The sequence below is a fragment of the Nannobrachium achirus genome (genome assembly GCF_963921795.1).
Source record: "Nannobrachium achirus genome assembly, chromosome: 18".
In the NCBI taxonomy this organism is placed as follows: Eukaryota; Metazoa; Chordata; class Actinopteri; order Myctophiformes; family Myctophidae; genus Nannobrachium; species Nannobrachium achirus.
This window is the reverse complement of record NC_137825.1, coordinates 16,657,748-16,681,241: the sequence shown is the minus strand read 5'-3', so window position 1 is coordinate 16,681,241 and position 23,494 is coordinate 16,657,748. Positions and strand designations below refer to the sequence as shown.

General features: G+C 42.3%; 1 protein-coding gene across 1 annotated transcript in view; it reads right to left on the bottom strand.

The window, feature by feature from the left end:
- LOC308302920 (voltage-gated delayed rectifier potassium channel KCNH4-like) overlaps positions 1-23,494 on the bottom strand; it is a gene marked incomplete at its 3' end in the record, with an annotated part of 145,479 nt that overhangs the window by 80,054 nt on the left and 41,931 nt on the right. Inside the window, 3 exon segments of the mRNA XM_080747238.1 lie at positions 1,515-1,668; positions 2,247-2,339; positions 21,359-21,484. Of these exon segments, the coding sequence (XP_080603364.1) occupies positions 1,515-1,668; positions 2,247-2,339; positions 21,359-21,484 (373 nt within the window).

Sequence of the window (23,494 nt, the reverse complement as noted above, 5' to 3'; positions counted from 1 at the left end):
TGTTGGTTGGGGGAACTACCTCCTGAAGTCCCCGGATGTACACTGAGGCGCATTGATCTCGGACACACAACTTTGCGGCAGTTGTCCTCTCATAACCTCCGGAATTTAGCCAATCAGAATCCAGTATTTGAACACGTGACTCGAAAAAGTGGTAGAAGATGATACTTTGCCCTGTAATGCAATTCCAATCGAACCTTTTCAGAAGGTCAGGATAAATCTCTTGACCCCTCAAATATGCCGTAATCATGAAAAACCTTGGGGTGTGTGTGTGTTGATTCAGAGTTCTTCACTGGCTCCCTGTATGCCAAAGATATGATTTCAAAATACCTGACATTGGTTTATAAAAATGGCTTGGAGCAAAATACATTTCTGATCTTGTGCGATGAACCATCCACACCTCTCAGGTCATCTGGGACAGTTTGCTTTCACAACTAAATATGGAGAAGCAGCATTCAGAGCTTATGCAACACAGTATCTGGAGCACGCTCCCAGAAAATAGCATGATTTTAAAGAATCGCTCATCTAAAACAAAATAACACTGCTCCACGTATTGGGATGAAACCAGTTTATTGGAGACAGAGGCTTGAAAGGGAATACGTAATATAAGTGACTTAAAAGTGAATGGAACATTTATATCGTTCTCTGATTTATGGCAAAAAATATGGACTAGACAACTGGGGAATCTTTTAGAAATATCTACAAATCAGAGATTGTATTATTAAGGGTAATTTTGTGCAAGGGACAAATCCGGTAAGGGAGTTTTTGGAATGACCTGATAAGGCACAGCTATGTTCTACAAAGACTTTAGAGGATTGAAATATATCTGTAACAATCTTAGGATCAACTGGCAGAGGGATCTAGGATGTGAATTAAGTGAGGTGAGAATGGATGAGAATATTAGTAAATACTGGGAACCATACAGTATAAGGGAAGCCATAGGGAAATGTACTCAATACTGCACGATCATTTATGTTGGAAATGCATAACAGAAACAGAAACATTGTTACATGTACTTTGGGAGTGTGAATTAGTTCATACATATTTTGGGAAAAAGTAATAGAATATATAGGGAACTGTTTGGGGATAGAGTTACCCTTTCAACAAGATTGTGTCTCTTGGGGGACCCACCACAAATACCTGGTGCTGTCATAAAGGTAGGGGTGGTCACAGCCGCACCAAATATGTATTCAATAATAATGAAGTGGACAAACGGAACTGGGCATGGGACTGCTTGTTTGCTTATAAAGCTGGACACAGTGAGCATGATGATGGGGCATGGCTGTGACTAGCTAAAATAATCTTTACCGTCTTGTCTTTCTGTTTTATTTGTACTTAAGGAGATTTATTTTTCTCGCTTCCTTTTCGCTGAATTCAAATGTCCTTTTGCTTAATGTTTTATGTATAAAGCACAGTGAATTTCCCTGTTGGAATGCGGCACTACACACATAAACGTGCCTTGCCTATCTCCTAAGGACTACGTCCTCTCTCCATATGAAGAGCATGGTGTCTCTCACCCAGTATGAAGAGCATCTCCACGGCGATGTCGCTCACGATGGTGGAGCGCGAGGTGGTCTCGGTGTCGTCGTCGTACGGCGTGAAGCACACGTTGTAGGGCACGGTGACGGCCACGTAGAAGGTGGCCAGCAGGATGAGCCAGTCCCACAGCGCCTTGGAGAAGTGAACATGAACATTTCATATCACCATTATTGTGACCAAAGAAATTGCTATTTACGATTATTATCGCGATAACCAATATATCCCCAACATACATTATCCTGTAGTGGAAAATGTGCCAAAAAATAGCAGATCTACAAGCTCACAGCGCATCGCAACGCGACACGTTGTGAGCTTGAAGATCGCCAATATTTGGTCTCTTGTATTTGGACAAGAGATCTGGTAGAGAGTGAAAAAAAAAGACTGTAGTATATTACCAGTAAGGCTCCGTAATCGGGAGATAAGCGACCATCTGTCAGTCGTATGTATACACAACCTCATGGTGGCGCTAGAAGAGGGGCATGTGAGAAATCAGGGGTGTGTGTGTGCAAAGTATGGCATGGATAGGGACAACGGTGCCGGAGATAAAAGTAGGGCCAAAAGTATGCAGCACGGCAAATAGAAGGTGAATTGATCCCAGTGCATGACGGAGGACAATTTCACGGTAAATTAAATCTCAACGATACGATTATCGTGAGTGTTTTTTTTTTTATCGTGAATAAACAATAATGTCGCCTATCGTCCCATCCTACCTTGGAGATGCTGTAGTGGAGCAGGATGAAGCGAGACTTCTGCACCGCGGCCACCTTGTACTCCGGTAGCGAGGAGGACTTCTCGAAGATGCCCTGTCCACAGAGAGAGAGATCACAGGGGTAGACATTAGCCCATTTAGGCCTAGAATTATTGAATGCTTTAACCAGTGAAAAATAGCAGATATACAAGCTCACAGCGCACGCTGCGAGCTTTTAGATCTGCTATTTTTGAAAAAGTCGTGAAAATGTGTGCAAATCTTTGAATACATGTATTTTCAAAGCGAACGTTTGTAACTCAAATTTTGCTTCTGGGTGGTCCCTGGAACTACATTTTTTGAGATGCGGGTCCGTGGCCAAATAAATATCATTTTGGGGGTCCTTCACATGAAAAGGTTTGAGAACCACTGACATAGTAGTCTCTCAAGAACAGATTAACTGAGCTCCAGTTACCAGTAAGTGAAAATGACCTTTTCTTTGACGATGGCTAGCCAGATTGCTGACATAGAAACATAGGTTTTTCCAAAAAAAAAACTTATAAGGATTCAAAAGACACTTATAGAATCGGGTAAAAATTGAAATTTTCACGATTTTTCAAAAATAGCAGATCTACAAGCTCGCAGCGCTGCACTCGGTGCCGCGCTGCGAGCTTGTATATCTGCTATTTTATAAAAGTTAAAGCATAAAATAATGATACACAATAATGTGTACCAATGGGGTTAAGCATGGGACGATATGAAAATGTCATATCATGATGATTGTGACATAATTATATTGTGATTTACGATATTATTGCGATAATCAAAATCCATTATCTTGGGGTGGAACATTTGCCAAAAAATAGCCGATCTACAAGCTCACAGAGCGTCGCAACGCAACGTGTTGTGAGCTTGTAGATCGGCTATTTTTTGACAAAGACATTTGATAGAGAGTGAAAAAAAGACTGTATCAGGTACGTATATTATAAGTTAAGTGGTACGATAAGAGGACGATATCACGATAAATGTAATCTCCACAATATGATTATCGTGTGTGTTTTTTATCACGATAAACGATAATATCGCTTATCGTCCCATCCCGAGTCCACAGAGAGAGATCACAGGGGTAGACATGCTCTATAAAGTCAGTGGTTCTACAAACGTTTTCATGTCTAGTTTTTCAAGATCGTTGTGAAAGCATCAGATCTAGAAACTCACAACGCGTCTCATGGCATCGCGGGCTTCTAGGCCATTTTCAAACAGCCAATTTTATAGGGTCAGCATCCGTATTGTGGAGAAAGCTCTAAAATTTAAAAGACACTAGTCCATAGCCCTGAGGGACTCCAATCAACCATATGAGGTTTACTTGGTTAAACTGATGATTCTTATGCTATATTATTATATATTAATTCAATTTGTAGATCTGCTATTTTTGAAAAGTCGTGAAAATGTGTGCAAATCTTTGAATATATGTATTTTTTAAGCGAACATTTGTTACTCAAATTTTGCTTCTAGGGGGTCCCTGGAACTAAACATTTTGAGATGGGGGTCCGTGGCCAAATACATATAATTTTGGGGGGTCCTTTACATGAAAAAGTTTGCGCACGACTGATAGAAACATAGGTTTTTTAAAAACCTTAGAAGGATGTGAAATATTCAAAGCACACATTTTCAAAATGTTTGCGTTCCCAGTTCATGGGGGGCCCACATTGAATCCTTGTACCCGGGGCCCATAATTTGGTGTGACACCCTTGTCTCTGTCAATAAAGGCTAGGAAAGCCTAATTAATTTCAGTGTCAACTTGGCAATTAAGCTAAAACATATCATTGTCGTCGGGCAGAAACCTCTTATCTCCATTGTGTTTTTTCGTAAATTAATTCCCTAAGTGATTATACTACAGATGTCACACCAAAGCATCAAATGTAGCAGATCTGCAAGCTCAAAACACGGTGCAAAGTGGCACGTTTCGAGCTTGTAGATCGGCTACTTATATTCTGCTTTTCTCACGTCCAATTTAACGTCTCTGTCGCGTAGAAAACTCTCCTATGTCCAACACTGCTTTGGACATTTGAGGTTTCCACCTGACAGGGACGTTATATTGGACATGAGAAGAGCTGAATAAATGAATACATTGACGACGCTAAATGAGCTGTCAAAATAAATGACAATACTGTGGGGCTCAATGATGCTGTGCCAAGAGTTCGTCCAGAAATAGATGCCAAGAATGCCAACACCTTATGTGAAGGCACACGGAGGCTGAGGGTACAATAAAATATCCCTATTAGAATATGAAAAATAAAACCAGACACAAAACCCACACAGCACTGTTGTCTCTTATCTCTGAGAAACAGACTGCCTAGACAAGCAACAAATAAACTTGATAAATAATCATATAAAATCACTGAAGGGGAAAACTCATTAGCAACATCTAGGCTCAAAAATAGACCGTTTTCGCAAGCTGCCATTTTGATATGAAATAGTAGGGTAAACACATTCCATTCAGGTCAGACAGAGAGTCAGGGTTCTGCTATTGCACAATGTGCACATGTTGGCTCACTGGAAAACTCTGCTTCTTTTTTTTTTTATACTTTATTGTGTCAAAAAAAAAAGCTCTGCTTCACTCTAAATAGAACCTTCATTTTTATCACTGGTAACACCTGTGTTTACCCTTCTATTTCATGTTAACATGGCTGTCGTGCAAAAAAAAAGGTCTATTTCATACTTGTCTTGCACCTGGAGTCACTCACTCACTGATGCCTCTACTGTAGTTCTCCGCTGCACTGAGGCACTGGAGTGTCATTTACAAGGGAATTGGAGAGACTGGAACATTGTCCAAATACCACCATCCCCTTTTAAAATAAAATAAAAAATCCTCATTAAGATTTTTTGAAATAAGGCAATCCAATAGCGGAGGACGTGCTATTACCGCTGGTTCGGGGGACTCTGGCACACACATATATATATATATATACTGTAATGAGCCCCAAGGTCTCCACAAACGGGTCCGTGCATATAATAGGCTTAGCCAAGTTAACGAGACAGAGAGATGAAGCCATTGCCTTTGACAGTGGAAGAGAGAGAGAGGGCAAAGAAAAGACAGCGCTAAACGAGCAGAGATCCGCTGGAGAGAACAATGAGCCGGGGCAAGAAGAGCACCAAGAGAAGCCTGCTAATGAAGTATTAAATTGAATTTGAACTTGTATGTGTCTATAGGAGCAGCTGAGCTGCTACCCTGCTCATGCAATCTTCTAAATTAGACCTCTCGGTGTGGCCAGATAGATGTTTGCTCAAGGAAATAATTGAGGGAACGATTCAACTCCGAGGAGAGCGGGAATACTGGAGAATAATAACTTATGTATTATACACTCCATAAAATCCTGAGTGTTAATTTGAAAAAAATCTAAAAATGTGAAAATAAGTCGCATGAAAACTGTCGGGGGCCCCAGGGATATTTTGGTTCAGATTCTCGCAAATTCGCCAAATTTGGCACAGATGTTGTCCATAACATACTTAGATGGGTGCCAAGATGGGCACCCCATGGTACTGCCATATTGCGCAATGCAATTGGTGTCCCATTAACTTTACATTACAGGGGAAAAAAGCAAAAAAATAATCTGCTTTAAGTAGCATATAACTGGTCAAACTAGGGTTTTTTCATGATTCTGAATCCATTGCAAGCATTTGTTTTGCACAAAAAACATTCCGTGGGCTAGAAATGGCCTCAGAAAACAATACACATATGGGTGAGTATTCATGTTAGTCGGAGGCCTTTTTTTTTCTCGTGCTAATCAGTCTAAAAGTTCAAAGTTTTGCACAGATGTAGCTCAGGGCATGCTCTAATGATTTAGCTAGGGCGCCCGAGTCTGCAACATTCGGGGTCGTCACAACGGCCAAATCAAGTTGGGCTCCCATCGACTTTAGTGATGAAAAGTGATGAGTCATCACTTTTCAGAGTTTTGTGGGTGCTGTGGTGACCCCGAAGGTCGCCGACTCGGGCGCCCTAGCTAAATCATTAGAGCATGCCCTGAGCTACATCTGTGCAAAATTTTGAACTTTTAGACTGATTAGCACGAGAAAAAAAAACCCTAAGGCCTCCGACTAACATGAATACTCACCCATACGTGTATTGTTTTCTGAGGCCATTTCTAGCCCACGGAATGTTTTTTGTGCAAAAAAAAATGCTTGTAATGGATTCAGAATCATGAAAAAACCCTAGTTTGACCAGTTACTGTATATGCTACTTAAAGCAGATTCTTTTTTAGCTTTTTTTCCCTGTAATGTAAAGTTAATGGGACACCAATTGGATTGCACAATATGGCAGTACCATGGGGTGCCCATCTTGGCACCCATCTTAAAATGATTAAGTATGTTATGGACAACATCTGTGCCAAATTTGGCGAATTTGCGAGAATCTGAACCAAACGGTCCTTGTATTGCCCTGGGGCCCCCGACTTGCTGAAATGCAAAAAAAGTGAAAAACAACCACCAGAAATAATCAATATCTGAATAAGTAGCATCAGCAAAAAAGATACAAAAATGACTCCCATGGAGAAAAAAAAGAATCGATGAGAAACAGCCCTTCTGGAAAAATCAATGAATAAAACAATTCTTTTCACTATAATTGCTATAAGGTGCAAGGTGCTGGTAATTTGTCGAGCTTGACCCTCGGAGCGTGACGCCCTGCCTCTGGACAGTTGCTGTGGTGTGAGACCTTGGTCTTAATATAATGGCCCCATTGGCTTCTTTCAGGAAGGACAGAGAGAGATGACTGAGCCAGAGGAGGCAGATCAAGGGGGGGCCTGCATGACCATGCAGCGGGAGGGACAGGAGAAATCCCAGTGGGCTTTTCGCTCAAGCTTGTAGATCTGCCATTTTCACTACTTCTTAGATCAGTGTTTCTCAACCACTGTGCCTGGGGACCTTTGGTGTGCCCCTGAGAAGGGTCAAGTGTGCCCCTTGAAACTGCTTGAAAAGCCAGTATTGTATTTATCATTTTAAAAATGATTTAATCTAGTGAAAACAGCCGATCTCGCTGTGCGAGGCGTTGTGTGCTTGTAGATCTGCTGTTTTCACTACTGTTGTGTGACAGCCTTGTATGATGAAGCAGGGCTTTACTTTGCGAAGAAACGTCCAAATTTGAAACTTAGAGATACAAGGTTTCTTCCCGACAGTGACGATATTTACACCCCCGTATTATGTTTGTGTGCCCATGGATTCTTGGGACATGAAAAGTGTGCCCATGCAGAAAAAAGTTTGAGAAACACTGTCTTAGATGTTATTTATTTATGGAAAGCAGGCGCAAACCTCTAGTAACTACCAGTAAATCACCTAAAAGGCAAGGTCGCACCATCTGTCTTGGCCATATGGATTCTGTTAATGTGGTTCAGGGCATCATCTGGGAATACCCATATATGGACTTTTATTTTATCCTTTATTAATACACACACACGCACGCACGCACGCACGCACACACAGACACACACACACAGATACTAAATACTGTAGTGTCGCCACCATGGTAACAATGCCCAACTGACATCAACAAAGCCCAACTGACGTCACTGACTGACATCACTACAGTGACCAAATATAGAGATCACATCACAGACTTGCCTGGACACAGAACACCATATATAAAATAAAAGAGTGCCAGCCAGAAAGACGGACACAACAGGTATTGCACAACTGGACATCGATGGTGACTATTCTGCCCAACGGGCACCGTTCTGGGTTCTCCAACATTACTTCTGAGACTCCTACATTCAATCCCTCATCGCACACCCCTGGGCACAGGACTATAGTATATACTGTATATACTAAAAAAGGGCACATTCACTCGCAAGTCTGTTTGGGTTCAACTTTATAAAACAAATGTTGGTCTTTGACCGACAGTGGAGAAGGATTGGCCCACTGGCTTCTCTCTCATACTCAGCAGAAAAAGCAAACATGTACTGTTTCACCTCTGTCCTGGAAATGGTATAGACATTGGTGAAAAGTGCATGGGGACTTTTAGAGAATAGCAAATGGGAGAATAGCAACGAATGTTGCAGTGAATTACCTTGCAGGGCCTGCGTATAAATCGGGATGACAGAAAGATGGGAGAATAAAAAGAGTTGGCTGGCTATAAAAATGTATTCACCAACTTTTTTCATTCAGCTCAGAGTGACAGATAGCTATACAGTGTCGTTATTGGGCTCCACAGTGGAGAGGAACAATAATCTGGTCATTGATTGTGAACTGGCTCAGGACTCAACCCATTTAGGCCTGGGATAATTGAATGCTTTAACTATTGAAAAATAGCAGATATACAAGCTCACAGCGACCTTGTAGATCTGCTATTTTTGAAAAATAGTGAAAATGTGTGCAAATCTTTCTATATATTATTATATTTTTCAAAGCAAACCTTTGTAACTCAAATCTCTGCTTCTGGGGGGTCCCTGGAACAACATATTTTGAGATGGGGATCTGTGGCCAAATAAAATGTCATTTTGGGGGTCATTAACATGAAAAAGTTTGAGAACCGCTGATTTAGAGGCAGGATTTAGAAGTCGGGTGAAAGACTTGCACACATTTTCACGATTCTTCAAAAATAGCAGATCTACGAGCTCGCAGCGCGGCACTCGGTGCCGCGCTGCGAGCTTGTATATCTGCTATTTTTCAATAGTTAAAGCACAAAATAATGGTTAAAGTGGTTAAAATCTTAACGCGACTCAGGCACATGTATTTGAGGGTTAAAGACATTATAAAGGACGCAAAGACAAAGAGGATAAGAAATGGTGTGTGGAAGTGTTTTGACCTCCGTGGTCGAGTCCAGTGCTTCTCAAACTTTTTTGTGCAATGGACCCCCAAATGTATTTGGCCGTGAACCCCACATCTGAAAATCCTTTGTGCCAGGGACCCCCAGAAGAGAAGATTTGTGTTAAAAAAAAATGCAAAACTCTTCAAACACAAAAACAGCAGATGTACAGTACACGGGCACGAAGTGACGTGCTGTGAGCTTGTACAGTATATCTGCCAATTTTGAATAGCCAACGTAAAACGGATAAAATGGGATAAAATGTATTGAGAGAGAGAGAGGCAGCGTGCAAAATTACATATTAGAGAATCTTTTAACCCTGTTAACTAATGAACTGATGCTGAAATGAAATGCTGAACTGAAATGTGATGTGATGAGCAGATGGGATAACGTTAGGTGAGCAATTTGTTTCCCACCTCAAAGGTGTGCAAGGCATTAAATGGCAGGACCAGTCCAGCCCTGGAATACCTTTAGAGCATCAATGCACATAGCATATGGGTGGAGAACACAGGCATACGCTGTTATAGACTAGGCCCTAGGGCATTCACCAAATATTCGAATATTCGACTATTCGAATATCAAAGTCACTATTCGACGTTGTTCACCGAAGTACAATATTCGCTTTTTTTTTGTGTTTGTTTTGTTTTCTCTTTAAAAAAATCTATAGTTTATAAAGCTTGGCTAGATAGGAAGTCATAAGAATGAGTTGTCAATGCCCCTGGTGGTTGAATTTGTTGATGCTCTATACCAGGGGTTCTCAAACCTTTTTAGGCCGTGACCCCCAAAATAAACATAATTTGAACTGGGGACCCCCACCCTGACAAGCACTTGGAATTGTAGGCATTACATTTAATGTGACTCTGTTTCCGCAGATAAATATTGTGAAAATAGCAGATCTGCATGCTCACAACGCCTCGCGTTGCGAGGCGTTGTGAGCATGTAGATCGGCTATTTTCACAATGTTCGCCACTCGAATATTCGACTATTCGAATACTTTGAGGTCGAATAATTTGAATACTAAAAATCACTATTCGTGAATGCCATATTATAGACCACTGTTCCTCAAATGTGTACTACTAATAGGGTGCTGTGAGGTACTCCTAGGGGTGCATATTGTTTATCAAACACGCTTATAAAACATTTTACAAGCCAGATATTTTAATACAATATACACCAATATACTTAATCCACATACCATTAAAAAAGAGGGAAAAAAATACAGCTAGCTCGCTGACCTGGCCTGAGGGACTTTTTTTTATATGAAAGCAAGGACAAAGTGTGAGAATGTGTGCGTGAATAATGCACCTTGTAAAGCGCTTCGGATAATGTGCTACACAAATGCACCATTTACCATTTTAGGGTTTGCTTCTGGGGTTCAGGCAGAGCTACTCTGCTACATTAGCAATGATGTGCTACACAGCGACGGGTAAAAAAGAGGCCTGTAAGTGGACTAGCGTGAGTTCAATCATTAAGAACTCCATTGACATCACACATACAGTAAGGGCGAGATCCCTGCGTGACGCGGACGGCTGTCCCGACGTCCTAGTCAGGCACGGGCACACATAGACATCAAAGGGGGCTTGAGCCCCTGCCCTTTTATCCGTCTGTAAAAAGTGCTCTTTCCAGACGATAAATGCAGTTTTTACTATGGTAAAAGAAATGCAAATTCCCCCTTTCCATGCCATACCTGGAGGCAGCATTCAAGAGATTTCCTTTTCCTGAACTTGAATGAAGCCTCTTATGTTGAAAGAATTGCCCTCTCTGTGTAGAAATCCATGCCGTTGCGCCACATCTCCAGTATTGACATGATTATGCATAGTTCAGTGTGGTATCACGCATCGGAAGTAGCCGACCTCCAAGCTCACAGCGCGTCGCGCTGCTATTTCTATTTCTGAACTTTCCATTTCTGAAATTTCCACCAAAAGGTCCTTGTACATAATTTTTAGCCCCTGCCTCTCTAACATTCTCTGCACGTCTCTGGTCCTAGTTAATTGAAAATAATTAATATACAGCTTTGAAAGAAATGTCGCAATACGATGCTCAATGTGCACCCAAGGCTAACTTACTACAGCTGTTCAAACAGTCGGCACCATGGAGACAAGACAGGCAGAAGAGCGGTCTGGGATAATGCCATCTTGCCATCTCATTCTTATGGATTCAATAAATAAAAGGTTTGGCGGCAGCACCAACACAGCACAATTTCTGAAATACTCCAAAGTGTTCATTTACCCAATTCTAAATCTACAAAATATGTTAACAAATGAGCCCTTATGGATCCATTTGGTTCACTCCATTTGGTGAATTTAACATTGAGAATTTTACAAGAGCAGGAAAAAGAAGGGGAAAGCCTGACGATTTCCCTCAGCAGCTGTGGCTGCTGAGTCAGTCAACAGTCAGCAGAAGCTGTTTTTTTTTTCTTCTTTTTTAATTTGTCTTACATCACCAGCAAGGTCAGGTCCTCAACCTGACCTCTGTGGCCCTAGAAGGCAAGTCAGCCGAGCGCGGCCTCGTGATTACAACAGGAACCACCCAGAGCTGCAGGGAGACGTCACTGGATGTCGTACGGCTACAGCTGATCTTCGCATGTCATTAAGTCTTACACTACATGGCCCAGCATGCTTTGAGCTTCACCGCAGCTTGGGCGAGAGGAGACTGTGTACACATGGCTCAAAACATGACTCGCAACACGACAACACGTGATCCCATAGGGCACAGAATGAGCTGCCCCCACCATAGCTCTGGTCCATCTTGTCAGCTGCACTGACACTCTGACAGACCCGTCGGCAAATGACTAGACCGCGATTTCTCAGCCCCTACGAGCGCACAACTTCAGTCAAAATAAACTAAACTACTTCACTACTCACCAAACCAAAGGTAGTTTTGCGTTGTTGAAAGTATATTCTCCGTGGTGGTGAACCTCTCAGCCCCCCACCCAATCTGTAAAATACATTATTTTTGTTGTGAAATAAAACGCACCCACCTCGAGCCACCCAGTGGCCACCTTAGACACAATGGTTCACAACCCGAAAATAAGCGGCGGTCGAGTTGGATGCACTTTATTTCATGCCAAAAATAATGTACTTGCAGATTGGGTGGGGTGCTGAGGGGTTCACCACCGCGGAGAATAGACTTTCAACAACGCAAAACGACCTTTGGTTTGGTGAGTAGTGAAGTAGTTTTGTTTATTTTGACTGAAGTTGAGCGCTTGTAGGGGCTGAGAAATCGCAGTCTAGTCATTTGCCGACGGGTCTGTCAGAGCGTCAGTGCAGCTGATGCGATGGACCAGAGCTACCCCCACCATAGCTAGCGCAGATCCTTAAAGCTTGCAAGTATCCCAAAGTGATTTGAGTTAAATACTATATAGTTACAATAATTATGATCTTATTTTGTCAGTAGTCCTGATTAAAATGGAAATTAACATTGCTTGCATCATTTCTACAGATCAGACTTGACATACCTGCAATTTACTTATAATTAAACTCATTTAGAAACGCGTTCAAATGGAAAGTTCAATCCAATTCACTGTGAAATTATGAGACATCTTATTCCTGTTAAATTATGTTATAATTATTGAATGTTATTGTTGAGATCAAAACTGGTAACAAAAACTCTACGATGCCTTTCCAAAAAGATGTGAGAATGGCATCACTGCATTCCGTTGTCCTTGTTGGGAGTTTTATTTACAGCCACAAGCCAAAAGAAAATATGCTGATGCATTTGTACTTCCTCACAGCATGTAGGCTACAACAGATGGGCTCTTCCCTTTAAAGGGCACATCATCACACACTCAACGAGAAAAAAAAAACAGGTAATGTACTGTAGGTAGGTCATCTCGCACGGAAATAACAAGGACATAGAGATGTTTTAAAGATTTTCCAGACACCACCACCACTGTGGAGTATAGGGTTCAAATACAAGCATCAAGCATTGCCGAGTGTGAATATAGGAATAAAATTGTCTGTGTTCGGGGAGGGAAGCCGGTCGGGGAGGCTGATATTTTTTGCTGTACTACAGGCTGGAGTGGTGCGTGTCAGCAGTGGGTGTTGAGCAGGAGTATCCACAACTTTCCAACATCCCATTGTGCATTGCGCAGAATGTGCAGGCGGCTTCCGGCGCCGCAGCCGAGAGTGATCTACAAGCTCACAACGGTTGCATCTGCGACACGACGTGAGCTTGTATGTCTGCTGTTAACCGGAAGTGTCCCGCAAATAGTGCTACAGTAAATTCTCACGGAAACAGGTGGATAGGACAGAGAAACATACTTCCAGGCATGAGCCCTTTTACCTGTCTGTAAAAAAGTGCCCCCTCTAGACTGCAAAATGTCCTCTTTCCATGCCATAGCTGAAGGCAGCATTCAAGAGAATTGCCTTGTCCAAACTCTCCTGAACCTGAATGCAAATTCTTATGTTGAAAGAAATGCCCAGTCTCTGTAGAAATCCATGCCGTTACGCCACATCTCCAGTATTGAGTATGCTTAGTTTAGTGTGGCATCGAGCACCGGAAATAACCGACCTCCAAGCTCACAACACTTGGAGGTCAGCTATTTCCGATATTTTCACCAAAAAGGCCCTTTTTAGTCATTTCAGCCGCTGCCTCTCTAACTTTCTCTGCACGTCCCTGCATACTTCCTCCCGATGGGGGCTCCTCTGGCAGGTGAGCCAGTAGCGTACAACAGCAGCGGCAACACATAAATACTGTAACTGTCACAATGACAAAATGGGGAGAAAAAGGGGTACAAATATTTGGCTAATCTACATAAAAACAACTCTATGACTCCACTGGTTTTATAGTAGCAGTTCATCTACAGCATTCTCTTTCTCCTCTTTTACCTACAAAGCAATAAACAGGCCACAAGTGCATTGCAACATGTTCGACTGTGTGTGTGACTACTACATTTAACCTAAGCACAAATGCTTTTCCATAAGAGAGACAGCGATAAAGACAGAGACTGAGATAAAGTGAAATAGCGGCATAAAGGCCGAGAGAGAGAGAGAGAACAAGAGTGACGGAGAGACTGGAAGGCTAAAAAGATAGAGAGGATCAATAAACAATTTGTACCACGTGAAAAAAGAGGCAGCAGGCACAATTGAGCAGACTATGGGGAAAGATTGAGGGAGGGAGGGATTCATATGCAAAGAGTGAGAGAAGGAAAGAGGAGAGGGGAGAGAGCATCTGCAGGATAAAACTGACAGGAGAATGGAGAGAGAGAAACAGAGAGTGAATGACAGAGAGAACATCTGATAAGACAGAAGGAGAGAGAGAGAGAGAGAGAGAGAGAGAGAGAGAGAGAGAGAGAGAGAGAGAGAGAGAGAGAGAGAGAGAGACCGAGCAAAGGAGTTTGAGTTAAACAGAGCGGCGGTGAATTAGTGCACTAGAGGAATCGAGGGAGGTGAGAGAAAAGGGAGAGGTACCATCCATCCACCCAATTTACATAGAATAAGTCATCACAAGTGTAAACATGTCGACACAGCTCTCCAGGAGTCGCCAGTACACAAAATTCCGACGAATGATAAAATGTGTTGTCTCACACGTCTGATGCGCACACGCACGCACGCGCACACAGCAAGCATAGGTTCTATTGTATCCTGCTCAGCATGGGAACTGTAAGGTATCTCCTTGTCAGTCAGACACACCTGGGGGAAACTGATATCCACAGGGGCTTGGCGCGAGGGATGGAATGATTAAACAAACACACACACACATACACACACACAAACACGCACACAGAGAGAGAGAGAGCATAATAGTACCACAATAAACCAGAACTGTGCGCACGTGTATGTGCTTGTGCGCATGTGTTATTCATTGTTTTCAGCTCCCTGGAGAAAAGTAATGGAAAGAAATGAAGGCTTGTCGCCAGCACATTATGATTTTGTGTATTAGAATTACGCGAATACCATCAATTTGAAAGATATGTGAAATGCACTATCTCTCTGTGTACGAGTGCGTGTGTGCATGTGCAGTGCGTGCGTGCATGTGTGTGTGTCTGTCTGATAAGATATTTCAAACTGCCTTCAACTGGGGTCTCTAACAGAGTTAAGCTAACATTGTCTGGCTGAGTTTGGGGGTGGCGGGGTTATAGCAGTCAACCTGGAAGGCGTCCTCATGGTGTGTTTGTGCATGTCTTTGTGTGTGAACATGAACATGAGTGTGTGTGTGTGTGGGGGGGGGGGGGGGGGGGGGGCAGGGGAAAGAGGGGAGAAGGGGTTGTCTAGGAGAAATGAAGACAGAGTTCCAAATGTGTATTAATATCCACCATATCTCATGCACACACCAGTGCTGCTCCACAGTAGCCAACAATACCCAGACATTACATCATCAATATGTAAGACACCGTGCACACAGCGGCGTAGAGAGGATAATATGAAGTTGAATATCGTTGCCGTCAGGCAGAAAACCTCAACTTTTCATATTCTAACTTTTTGTGGTTTTTCTTTTTTTTTTTCACGACAAGCTTGAGCTTTAATTCGAATCCTGAAAGGTTGTAGTTTTGGACATACTGTATGCGGTTCCCACCTGACAGAGAAGATATGCTGTACTGTATATCCACCAGAACCATACATTTTCCATTACATTTGAAACGGTTTCAATTCCCAATACCAATTACCAGCCTTGTACTCCCTTGTACTCAATGGAATAACCTGCCTTTTTCTCACTCTGCCGTAACGCACAGGCTATACTGTACTATACATGCTTGCTCACACGCGCGCATGTACATATCGCATGCACACGCACACAGTTTCCCTCATGCACCAGCCCGCCTATCACTCGCAGAGTGTGTGCGCACTCAGCTCTCCTCACTTGACTCGTCTCGCACTCTAAAATAGCTGTCACAGTGCTATAGTTTGCCGGGTGTGTTTCACTTGCTAAAGCTGACAAGAGCATAGCGAGCCTCAGCATACTGTATGTCTCTGAGTGACAAAGGAGAGGTGTTCTGGACACAAGTCAAATGATTGCGCTTCCTCTTTCCGTCACCTCTCCCTAGCGTGATGTTTGGCTTCGCTTCGGAAACAGCACAGCCAAGAAAAACACCATAAGTGTTGTTTGGAGAACGCCTCACATTTGAGGTGAATCAAATTAACGGCAGTTTTCTAAAGAATAGAACATGCCTGCTACTTGGTTCTTGTTTTATTGGAAAGAGGACGAGTATACGGCTTTCCATTGTGGTACCGTGCGTCATTGTGTTCATTTCACACAGTCAGCTATGGTCCTGAAATGTCTATCTTACTATATCATGCTTTTTCTCAAATGTTGGTCATACCATGGCCTACTCTAGGGCAGTTTTCTAAAGAATGCCTGCTACTTGCCTGCTACATGCCTGCTACTTGGTTCTTGTTTTATTGGAAAGAGGGCGAGTAAGGCTTTCTATGGTGTGCCATTATATTCATTTCACACAGTGAGCTATGGTCCTGAAAAGTTTCTCTTACTAAAACATGCTTTTTCTCAAATTCTCTCCCCAGAAAGCTGTTTTTTGGTCATACTGTGGCCTACTACTCTAGGGCAGTTTTCTAAAGAACAGAACATGCCTGCTACTTTGGTAACAGCACAGCCAGGAAAAACAGCACGAGTGTTGTTCGGAGAACACCTCACATTTTGAGGTGAATCAAATTAACAAGGAAAACTAAAAAGGATTCCAGCGAGCACATATGCAAGCGGGATGCTGCAGCTCAGTGACACCTTAAGGCATGGCTTCTGAAGTCAAGAGCAGTAAGGGAATCACAAGACACAGTCCAATGATCTGAGAAGAGTATCAAACAACATGTGCTCCTCGGGAGAAATAAACAGCAACACTCATCAGAAAGCTGCTCGTTCCAATGGTGCTACTGAGCTAGACTCCCTCTGGCTCTGATCCACGTGTCAAAGACAATGTTATCAGCCCAGAGAGAGAGAAGTTCTCACTATCTGAGCTTAAAGCTGTGTTATCTAACATTTTTCTTTTGTGAACAAAATGTTATTTTGTCCAGTCTGTATGGTAGAGTATGCTAATGTTAATATGTTAATAGTATGTTATTACTTATACAATTGGGGTGCCCACTGCCCAGCAAGCACAGTCAGGAGCTGAACCAATCAGTGACGTCTCGATTGGGGCCAGATCAACTCAAAACCATGACTAGTCAGATCTGGCCTAGAATGTCACCTGATTTCAACCAACATAAATCCTGCCCACGAAAACGGACGTCCTGGATTAATCAGAGAGGGTCCAACCGAGGCCAGATAAATATCATAACTAGTCAGATATGGCTCAGAATATAACCTTATATGCTCATATTATTTCAACTAACACTACAAACAATCACAATAATCCTATAGTCCATATGACGTCCTTGTAATGACGACAAGATCATCCCCATATGGGCTGTGATCTGGCCTAGTTCTGAAAGTCACCGGAGGACGTTTTCATAACAAGCCAAATTACGTCATTTTGGCTTGCAGGGTGATTACCAAATTACCATATGCATTACGTATGGGTTGCATATCCCCATTTAAAAGGTTTTGTACCAGGGACCCCATATGAGAGAAGATTGTTGTTGTTATAGAATTCTACAACTGCCTAAACTGCACGTGAGGGGAAAACATTGAAGAAAGTAAACCACCGCATCTGAAAGTGGGCACTACAAACGCAAACAGTTGCACGACCTGGCGGAGATCTGTTCTTTTCCAGTTGATGCTGCGTGATCCAGTACAGAATGTTCCTTACTGTGTGTGTGTGTGTGTGTGTGTGTGTGTGTGTGTGTGTGTGTGTGTGTGTGTGTGTGTGTGTGTGTGTGTGTGTGTGTGTGTGTGTGTGTGTGTGTGTGTGTGTGTGTGTGTGTGTGCGTGCGTGCGTGCGTGCGTGCGTGCGTGTGTGTGTGTGTGAGTGTTCAGCGTATCTGTATGGAAACAGTGTTCACACAGTGTTTCCATGTGTGGATGTAGGTGTCAGGGACCATATGTTGTTTTCTGTCTGAAGGCAAGACAGAAAGTAAACTGTCTAAATATACATGTGTATGTGTTAGAGTTAGGTGTGTGTGTGTGTGTACTGTATGTGCGAGAGTGCATGTACAGTAGGTGCGTAGTGTGAGGATGTGTATGTGAGGCTTTGGAATAAATACTGTTTGTGTATGTACAGTATGTGTACTGGCGTGTGTGTGTGTGTGTGTGTGTGTGTGTGTGTGTGTGTGTGTGTGTGTGTGTGTGTGTGTGTGTGTGTGTGTGTGTGTGTGTGTGTGTGTGTGTGTGCGCGCGCGCATGTGCGTGGTGCTTGCACATGCATGGTGCCAGTGAACAATGCCATCTGTGAGTAGGTGGGATGGGAAGGATGGCACCAGGAGGCTGGCAGACGAGGGGGAGGTGTTAGTAGCATCCTGAGGCCCGAGGGCAGGGCCTGGCCTTCTAGCCTGCAATGAACATCACAGCCAACCACAGCCAGGCATGCACTGTTGCTAGCTGCTGATACTGAAAAACTTTGTCATTTGTCATACAAATGCCTTCTAAACCTCTAAACTTTACACTTTATAAGGGTGAGAAAAAAGCTTGTATATCTGCTATTTTTGAATAGCCAATGCAAAAATCTAAAATGACAGATGCTTTCCCGAATCTGATAAGTTTGGGCATGCTGGGGCGTCCGGTGGCCTACTGGTCAAGGCGCATACCACATGGGCACCGCCACATAGGCATGGTTGCCGCGGCATCGCCGGTTCGATTCCCGACCCGGGCGACCTTTGCCGCATGTCATTCCCCATCTCTCCCCATTTCCTGTCAGTCTACTGTCCTATCAATAAAGGCAAAAGCCCAAAAACAAATCTTTAAAAAAAAAAAAAAAGTATGGGCATGCCAATGGCCAAGTGGTTAAGGCGTGTACCACTTAGGCTTTGATTTTGATGCGTGACAGCATGTCCCAGGTTTGATTCCAGAGCCCAGTAGCGGATATCCTGCATGTCACTCCTCGACTCGCTCCCCTGTTTTCTGTCTCTCTCCTATGTTTTATTGAATAAAGGCAAATAAGCCCACCCAAAAAAATTGATATATATTTTGTATCTTCTTATCTTTATTACAAGAAATGATTATATCGTAATAGTGTTAAGTATTAATTGTAAGTAATTGTAGACCATTATTTACCTATGTTACATTATATTATGTTATCTAATCTTATCTCCAGAATTACATACTGTATGAATGGAGTTAAACACGCTTTGGGCTCCAGATAAAGTCATCGTATTTATTATGAAACGAGAATGATAAAAAATAACGATGGCCACGATGGAGAGAGAGAGAGAGTGTGTGTGTGTGTGTGTGTGTGTGGGTGATCTAGTCGTGGGCAGAGGCTGTGCTGAAACATCACCTGGCTGGACTAAGTGGAGTTTAGGTGGATTACTGTACTGTATGTGCAGTCAGATTTTGGAACAGTACAGCAGAACCATCTATTCTACAGTGTGTCCAAAAGGGACTTTAACATTGGTGCTTTACTGCAAGCCAATGGTTTGAACTTGGGCATGAATAGCATCTTTTGGAACACAACTTAACCTGATGATCATTAGAGATGCGAGGGGTCTTTCTGTCAAAATCTGCTCTAAAATATGGCCCTGGCTGAAGAACAGAGTCTACCCAGCTATAAAGCTTCTAAAGCAAGTAAAAGACTATCCATCCTTCTCTGAAGACACATCGAGGCAGTATCTCCAAGGGAAAGAAATAACATATTCATCTAGATAGACATTCAAAATCTCTCTGCTGTTCCGCTTTAGCAAAGCATTGAAAACATTTGACATTTACAGGGAATCTTTAAGGATATAATCTGTAATTACCTAAATATGCAGTCTATATGGGAATGCCCGGGTGTGAGGGGGAACATAAAGCCAGATGCACACGTCGTCGCTTGATGTTACTGATATTATGGAAGTAGTGTTGGTTAGATATTGCCATAACCAGATCCACAGACACTGGCAGATATGATTTCAGTCTGGAACCACTCAGAACAACAGAACCCACTGACCTCGGCCCCTGTTCAATCGCCCCCCCGAGTCCCCTGGCAACTGTGAACTAAGGAAATGTACTTGTAACCAACCACTGTACAGGTAGCAAAATGTCAAGCAACCAATTAGCTACTGAGAGTAGGAGTCGGGGCCGGTGCGGTACTCAAAAGTGGTGGAAAAAGTACTCAAATGTTTTACTTAAGTAAAAGTATCAAAGCTGCAATATAGGAATTCAAGTAAAAGTCTGATATTCAAAATGGGCTTGAGTAAAAGTACAAAAGAATCAAAATGTACTTAAAGTACCAAAAGTAAAAGTACTAGTTATGAAGAATGTCTCAATTGTGTAAAAGTACCCTTTGAAAAGAGCGAAAGTACAATATTTGCCTCTGAGATGTAGAAGTAAAAGTATTGGAAATTGGAAATACCCAAGTAAAGTACTAATACCTCAAAATGGTACTTAAGTACAGAACTTCAGTAAATGTACTTAGTTCCTTTACACCAGTGGTTCTCAACCTGTGGGTCAGGACCCCCGGGGGCGTCCCCCAATGATTAACTTAATGTGCAACATTGTTTTCTTTCTTGACAGTAAACAAACCAACATAAAGTTTAAGTGTATAGATAGAGGGTATCTGCACATTTCTAAAGTAACTAATTAAGGACTTTTTAATACCTCTAAAATGGCAAATTAAACCTTGGACAAATTGTCTAACATTAGAGGCAGAGATTTTGAAAATAGCCTATCTACAGTACATGCTCACAACGCCTCGCAACGTGAGCATGTAAAGTAGATCTGCCATTTTCACAATAGAACCGTTATATACCAAATGTAATGCCTCAACTCTTAGTGCTCGTAGGGTGGGGGGGTCCCCAGTTAAAATCAAGGGTGTCAATTGGGTATGGCAGGGGTATGCAGCTGCCATACCCTGGGTCCAGGGGGGAAAATAAAAGTTACTTTTAAATATAAATCCATGAATGTCTCTTTGTATATCTGTGCTGGTTATTATGTTGTTAAATTACAGTAAAATAACTACAAATGCTAAATTTAACAAAATGGTCACTTTAACAAGGTATTATAATTATATTCTCCACACTTGTATTCTAAGTAAGTTTAGCGGCAATTGAACAACCATTCCAGGCTGCCATATCCAGCCCAAAAAAACGTAGAAATGGGGGAAAAAATAGAATGTACTTCTTAAAACAAAAGTATGGCAACATGACTGGTGTCTTGCATGTGTGCGAAGGCGCGCGTGCAAGACACCAGTCATGTTGCCAATTGCCATACCTTAACTTTTTCTGAACTGACGCCACTGGTTAAAATATGATTACTTTGGGGGTCGCGGACCTGAAAAAAGGTTGAGAACCACTGCTTTGCACCACTGGTACCGTACTCACGCTGCCCAGGTTGACCTCTCTCTTGCCTCCTCTGGAGAACTGGCTGGTCAGCTGGTACAGCATGGTGCGGCCCCGCCTCCGGGCCCGGCTGAAGTGAGAAGTGCTCTTCCTGTTCCGCCTCTTGTCCTCGGAGACTGCCGGACGCACACACACACACACACACACATGGGACAGAGTTTATAGCAGGGGTTCTCAAACTTTTTTGTCTCAGGGCACCCTATGAATATTCTTTTAATCCGAGGCACCCCTACATTATAATTTTCACTCCCAGCACCTTATATTTATAGAATATCGTCGTTGTCGGGTGGAAACCGGGTGGAAACCTAGTATGTTCAAAATCTTTTTTTTTTGTATCGCATCCTATAAAATGTAGGATGCGAGGCGTTGTGTGCTTGTAGATCGGCTGTTTTCACTAGTTTTGTGCGACAGAGGTTTCTGCCTGACAGTGACGATATTTTAGTGATTGTGTTGCGTGGAAGACGTTGAGATAATAGCCATTTTGGTTAGAACTGACTGAAAATAACTTTGTACTTCAAGTTTAAAATGATACTAAATATTTCTTCAAGTGTCCAAATAAATTCCAAATAGTATTAAATTATCTCGCGGCACCCGTGGACTGCCGTCGCGGCACCCCAGGGTGCCCCGTCACCACTTTGAAAACCCCTGGATTATATGAGGAGTCAGTCAGTGTCGGTCAAGGAAACACAAAGCTCATTGCTGGTGTATCTGTCAGCATCACTATACAGTATAGCCCACTGCGTGTCTTACTGTATTCATAATGGCCAATTTTTTGAGAATTTGTTATTAGAAAGATTTCTATTTTCAGACAATTTATATTTTTGGATATGCTTTTTCAGTTTGTTGAGTCTACATATACAGTACAAGATTCAAAAACACCCTATCATATCAGAAAATTGTCTTTGGTTAGGGTCTCTCGAACAACGACATACACTCATGAAAGCCATTATTTAAAACACGCGCACGCACACGCACACACACACACACACACACACACACACACACACACACACACACACACACACACACACACACAATTCTATAAATATAAGCAGGTGTGCAGGAGACAGAAGTGCATTAATAAAAAAGTGACAGTCTATTTGTCCTCATTTAAAATGGATATTGCTGTGGGATATATTTTGTGATACATGGTATATCTTAGCAGGCTGCAGTTCTCTCTCTCTCTCTCATGGGCTTAATTTGTGTCGGAGCTGGCCGGAGCCATGCGCTTCGGAACCTGCCCTGTGCGCCCCGGGAAATCTAGATGGTGTTCCGACACCTCAAATGCACATGCAATACAATGCGTTCTATTTAATCTATTCAGGACGGGTACACATTATGTGTATCATTATTTTATGTTTTAACTATTGAAAAATAGCAGATATACAAGCTCACAGCGCGGCACCGAGTGCCGCGCTGCGAGCTTGTAGATCTGCTATTTTTGAAAAATCTTGAAAATGTAATTAGAATTTTGACCCGATTCTATTAGTGTCTTTTGAATCTTTCTAAGGTTTTTTGAAAAACCTATGTTTCTATGTCAGCAATCTGGCTATAGCCATCGTCAAAGAAAAGGTCCTTTTCATTTAAATGGAGCTCAGTTAGTCTGTTCTTGAGAGACTACTATGTCAGTGGTTCTCAAACCTTTTCATGTGAAGGACCCCCAAAATGATATGTATTTGGCCACGGACCCCCATCTCAAAATATTTCGTTCCAGGGACCACCCAGAAGCAAAATCTGAGTTACAAACGTTCGCTTTGAAAATACATATATTCAAAGATTTGCACACATTTTCACAACTTTAAAAAATACGTTTTTCAATAGTTAAAGCATTCAATATTCCCAAGCCTAAATGGGTTAATCTATTTACTATTCACTCAGCTTTCCAGCACTCTCTCCAGAGAGAGAGAGAGAGAGTGCAGTTTCTAAACGCCTCCCTTCCTTTTTCTTCTTCTTCTTCTTATTTTTTTTTATTATGTCAGAATCGTTCATAAATAATACTTATTTAGTTATATAGTTATCCTATTGTTAAAGGGGCACTCCACCACTTTTCAACCTATGTTCATATAATTGGTCCTCACTCAAAAATAGCTTTTCTCTTTTTTTTTTTTTTTTTTCTCA